Source organism: Onychomys torridus, chromosome 1, assembly GCF_903995425.1.
Source record: "Onychomys torridus chromosome 1, mOncTor1.1, whole genome shotgun sequence".
Taxonomy (NCBI): Eukaryota; Metazoa; Chordata; class Mammalia; order Rodentia; family Cricetidae; genus Onychomys; species Onychomys torridus.
The window spans coordinates 96184815-96190295 of record NC_050443.1 but is presented as its reverse complement, the minus strand read 5'-3'; the positions used below and the strand labels follow the sequence as shown (position 1 = coordinate 96190295).

General features: G+C 47.4%; 1 protein-coding gene across 1 annotated transcript; it reads left to right on the top strand.

Annotated features, from left to right (window-relative positions):
* Nucleotides 1–212: 212 nt before the first annotated feature.
* Nucleotides 213–4747, top strand: Rps15a (ribosomal protein S15a). The gene is made up of 5 exons (XM_036192132.1): nucleotides 213–273; nucleotides 1112–1249; nucleotides 1740–1819; nucleotides 3980–4065; nucleotides 4616–4747. The coding sequence occupies exons 2-5, from the start codon at nucleotides 1117–1119 to the stop codon at nucleotides 4707–4709; spliced, it is 393 nt and encodes a 130-aa protein (XP_036048025.1). The 5' UTR covers nucleotides 213–273; nucleotides 1112–1116; the 3' UTR covers nucleotides 4710–4747.
* Nucleotides 4748–5481: the final 734 nt, after the last annotated feature.

The following is a 5481-nucleotide window of genomic DNA, read 5'->3' as shown; positions in this document are numbered from 1 at the left end:
TGTGGTGTTAATGCCAGGACCTTAAGGGCTGAGGCAGGAGGACTGCCGCGAGTTCCAGACTACCTGAGCTACAGCGCAAGCCCTAAAGAGTTAAGAATTCAGCCCTTCCATTCTCACCCGCCCCGCCCTTGCATTGATCTTCCTATAAGAAATCACACTGTGTGATTCTTTTATTTTGGGTGGATGGCCTTGAAGTCTCGCGATAGCACTTCCGCTTCCCATAACTCCGTGCGTTTGGCCCTCCCACCCTCTTTCCGCCATCTTTCCGCGCCGGTGAGTGAGTCTCTGCGAAGCTCCGTGTTCATCCCCCGGCATCCGCGCCATCCGTCTACCCGGGGCTCGTTTTGGGAGTCCCTCGGGCTCATGGAGCCCTGGCGTGGTCGCGGCTTCCGCCTGTCGGGGTCGGGGCCGCCATGGGCGGCTCTTTGCGGGAGCTGGCCCACGGCTGCCGGCAGGGCTCCGTTCGGCCCGGGCGGGCGGGACGGTGGCCCGCGTGGGCCCTGCAAGCTTCTCGTGTCTGCGGGCGCTCCGGAGTCCTGAGCGCCCCACGCAGCCGTGGCCAGTGTTGGCACTGGGGTTTCTGCCCAGCCACTCTCGGCTAAGTTAGGGGATCAAGTCGGGGTTTGCGCTTGGCACGTGAAATATGCCTTGGCCGCGTCCCTACGACCCGTGAAGGCAGCCCTGCCGTCCAAGGAGCCGTTTGGGTGCCCGGTCACGTAATGCTTCTGCTTCTGGAAGGCTTTTTGTCGGAAGTGTGTTAAGGGGTTACCTGAAAGTGAGTTAAGTCGTGCTAACCGCTGACACTGCTGACTTTGAAGATCTTGGCAAACGTTGCTAAAACTTTTAAAACTTCCGTTCTGTTGATAGCCACCCCCTGCTTACACGTTTGGCAAGGTTATCTAATGCGTCTTGGCTTGTGTCATTTTCTCCAGCTATTTATGTGCTGGGTGGTATGAGTCTGAATGTCTTGAATGAATAGGTAATGAATGCAGAACAGTAAATTGTCGTGAGCATAGACCGAAGAAAATGTATTGGTGGGAGCAGGAAGACAAGTTTCACAGAGGCATGATCGGATGTCGGTGCAAGCAAATCCTGTGTTTTCTTTCGTCAGGCACCATGGTGCGCATGAATGTCCTGGCTGATGCTCTCAAGAGCATCAACAATGCTGAGAAGAGAGGCAAACGCCAGGTCCTCATCAGGCCCTGCTCCAAAGTCATCGTTAGGTTCCTAACTGTGATGATGAAGCATGGTAAGTATTGGTGTCTTGGATTTTTGGTAGTCTAAGGAAGTGATCCTAAAGCGACAACCACAGCAGAGTACTTGGTGGGTCTGTGGGAGAGAGGGTAGTTCAAATGAAGCTTTTAGAGAGCCAGAGTTTGGTGAGACTGGGAAAAGTGAGCTTGAGTCTGGATTTAAATGACACAGGTCACTGCAAGCCCCAGGGTTCCTGAGCCTCTGAGTCTGAGACAGTTGGGGAGGAAAGTTTACCGCGATGTCTGAGGCAAGCTGGCCTTGGGACTGTACCACCATGAATACTGGGAAGGGAGGGGGAAATGATTATGTTAGGAATGGTTTTAGGTGTTAATGCCTAAATTTTTATGTGATGGCAGAGTTTTAAGAATTCTGATACAGTCAGATGCGAGGGGAAAAAATGTAGGCAAAAGCAGTGTTGGGTCCTAAAGATTTAGGACTCAGACTGGTGTCTTTGGTCTGATACTAACTAGTCACTTGGTTTACAGGTTACATTGGTGAGTTTGAAATCATCGACGACCACAGAGCTGGGAAAATCGTCGTGAACCTTACAGGCAGGTTGAACAAGGTAAGACTGGACTGTCTTTAAAGAGCCTTCACTCACTTTGCATCTGCCTTCAAGTTAAGCATACTGCTGGCACCCTTGCTCACTTCCCGAATTTCAGGAATTGGCGAAGGTGACTCTTTAAACACTACAGTTGTTATCTTTGACTGCTTGCTCAAGTTTTTGGTCAGTTTTATGTGAGATAAAACTAGGCCATGGTAACACAATTGACTACCGATTTCAGTAGCTTCAGGTTATGACAATTCCATTTCTTAGTACTCTGGTGTGCTGGATCTGTTGTTTTCAGTACGAAGACAGGTTAGCCTTTAACTCAGATCTCTACCTCCTGTGCATTGCTGGTTTTTAATGGAATTGTTATCTTGAGTAAATGGCTAAGTGTCAGGATTGATGGCCTTAGAGTACCAGTATAGGTTATAATTGTGTCTAGACTGCCTGTCAGTTTTAATTGTCAGTATAACCAAATAGACTTTTGATCCCTGTCTCTTTGATTTGATGGTCTAATAAATAGTGTTTGGGACATGTCAGTAAGCCAGTTTGATGTGTGCCTGAGGCTGGTCTGTGAGGAGTTTGAGGACCTCTGGTCCAGTGGTTCTCAATCTGTGGGTCTCAACTGTTTTGGGGTTTGGTGCTTTCACAGGGGTCTCCAAGAAACCGATCTTTTTTTTTTTTTTTTGAGGGGGTAGTTTGGAGACGGTTTCTCTGTAACAGCTCTGGCTGTAAGGTTGAGAAACACTGGCCTTATCGCATGGAGTAAAACACATGGTCAGTGGTAGTGGTGGAGTTGGTGAGGTTTTTCTGTTCTGAAGGTTTTTGTTTCACAAAATTGCTTCTCGATATTCAGACCTTAACACTACTGCTTCTAAGGTCTTTGAAAGATGAGTTGGCAAGGCTGGTTTTCAGTCATTTGTTGTTGCAGTGAGAACCCACTCCCGGTGTGCTTTTGAATTGGAGAGTAGCTGTCCTGTTTTGTTTTTTTCTGATTTTAGGAAACTTGTCAACTCATGTCTCTGGCCAGTTGATTAGCCCATAGGAGGAGGAGGAGGAGGAGGAGGAGGAGAGGAGCCGGTGCAGGTAGAGCGGTGTGTGGTGTAGTGCTTACTGGCTATTTATTGTGTAGTCATTCTCTGAACTTCACTTACCCCATACCAGAGAATGCCTATTGGCCTCAAGTAAGGTTTGCCCTTTCTGTGGGTAAGGTGTTGTTAGAGACTGGAGATGATAGATCCTGACCTTCATCTCCTCCCTGCTTGTGCAGTGATTTTGGTGTGTGACTGCTAATCATTTGTTTCGAGACAGGGTTTCTCTGTTTTTGGTGCCTGTCCTAGATCTCACTCTGTAGACCAGGCTGGTTTGAATTCAAGAGATCGCCTGGCTCTGCCTCCCGAGTGCTGGGATTAAAGGCGTGCACCACCACCGCAGGCGGCGGCCCCGTGTGGCTGCTAATTGGTTGTCTGTGTGGGCATCCTGGGTTCTTAGAGGAAGGAGTAATCTGAGCTGCACAGGGCGGTATAAATAGTGGGAACCTTTCTGCAGCTGTGTTCTCTGTGTCCAGCTTGAAGATTTGTAGTCAGCGATTAAGGTGGAGCTCTTTCTGGAGGATGGTTGTCACTCTGTCCCAGTAGTGTAGATGGACTAGTGGTAACACTGCTGTCTGCCTGCTATCACCCTCCCTCAGGGTGGGAGGGGTAGGCAAGGTTGGGTACTTGTTACTTAGATGTATTCCAGTTTTCAGTTTATAGGTTTATTGTTGGCCAGCTCTACTTTAAGATAGGCAAGCTACTAATGAGCTTGCAGCCCTCTTGAACAATAAAAATGAAAATTTGTTTGTAATTTTACTCAGTCTCAGTTCTGTATGAGATGATTTTTTTTTTTTAAATTGGGCAGTTCTCCAGGCACTACCATGTGACCTTAAGTCACTTGGCCTTATTGACATAGGTCGTTCTTGTAGGCAGGAGGGCATGTGTAGATGGTGTTTCCAGGGCAGGATCATCTTGTGTTGCCATACCCTGCTCTGTTTGAATGGCATTTATAGAAAAGTGTGTGCAGAGTAATAGGTCCCTGTAATATAGGTGATTGCTTTTGAATCACTGACTCCTGCAGTTATGAAAGCCATCTTGTTTTAGATTTTTGCCAAAGTGTAAAGAATTTAATTTTCTTTTACAGTGTGGAGTGATAAGCCCTAGATTTGATGTGCAACTCAAAGACCTAGAAAAATGGCAGAACAATCTGCTCCCATCCCGTCAGTTTGGGTGAGTTTGGCTTTCTACAATTAAAGATTAATGCTCTGAAATGTTGGGATATGGCTGGACTTGAACTGAGGTTTCTTTGTTTATATAGCAGTGGCTGTCTTTTCCTAACTAGCTTGACTTAAATACTAAGTTCTCTAGCATGTGGGGCTGGGGATGAACCTCAGGTTATCAGGCATGATAGCAAGCACCTTTACCCTTCAGGCCATTTCACTGCCCCAATGCCTTTATTTATTTACTTATCCTCACTGATCTGGAACGCAGATTGCCCATTTCTTCCTCCAAAGTGTTGGGATTTAAGGACCTGTGCAACCATGCCCAGCCTCATCTTTGTTTTCTGTCAGGGCAGAGTGTGTAGCTGGGGTCTCAATATTTCATCTTTTGTTCCAGGATTCGTTCCTATGCACTGCCCCCTGGTCAGGCACCAGCTTTCCGAGGCAGCATCAATCTCTGTCTCCCAGGAAAGCAGGCTTGAGCATTGCTGAAGGTGGTGGTGAGCAGAGAAGGCATGTCTGGATTGTTTACACTCAATCTGTGTTTCTTTCCTCCATAGCTTCATTGTACTGACAACCTCAGCTGGCATCATGGACCATGAAGAAGCAAGACGAAAACACACAGGAGGAAAAATCCTGGGATTCTTTTTCTAGAGATGTAAAACATTAATAAAAAGCCTCCATGGACTGTGCTCAGGGTCAGTCTTTTTGAACTTTTCCATCAGAATAGGAAATGTCCAGCAGTGTTGACTGGTGACACTTCTCTTGAAAGCTAAGACAGTCCTATGATCATGTCCTCACTCAAGTCCTGGCTGGTGTTTGTCCAGTCAGGATGATTGTCTGGATTGTGGTCCAGTGGTGCTCATCTGTGAGGCTTGGGTTGCTTGCCAGTAACACCTACATAAAATGGTTAATGACAGTGTGGTGCTTTTGAGAGTGGACCCAGTCTGGTTTATTTGCCAATGGGGGGCATGGGACTTCCACCTGGGTCTTTGCCTACAGCCCCCTTTCATCCCCAGACTTGGCAGCCTGTCTGTTACCTCTGTTTCAGAGGGTAGTATCATATAGTTGAGCCCTGAAAAATGTCATTTCTTGGGTATTAAGACTCAGTCTGAAAGATAATATAAAAAGCCAGCTGGAGGTGTTGCACACTTACCAAGCACACCCTGGGTTCTGTACCCTATAGTGGAAAAACAGCATAAAGGTTTGACAAGGCTGGTAAGAGAAAGCCTGTGGCAAGCATGGGACTTGAGTTGGGTTCCCAGATAAATTCCTGAGATCCATCTGCCTCTGCCTCTGCCTCCCAGATTTAAAGGCAAGTGCCACCATGCCCGGGCAGAGTGGTTAGCTCTGTTACTATGGGAAATATCAAATGAAAGGTTGGCTTGGCTCCTGTTTTCACTGAGAACATGGTTTGTGTCTGGTG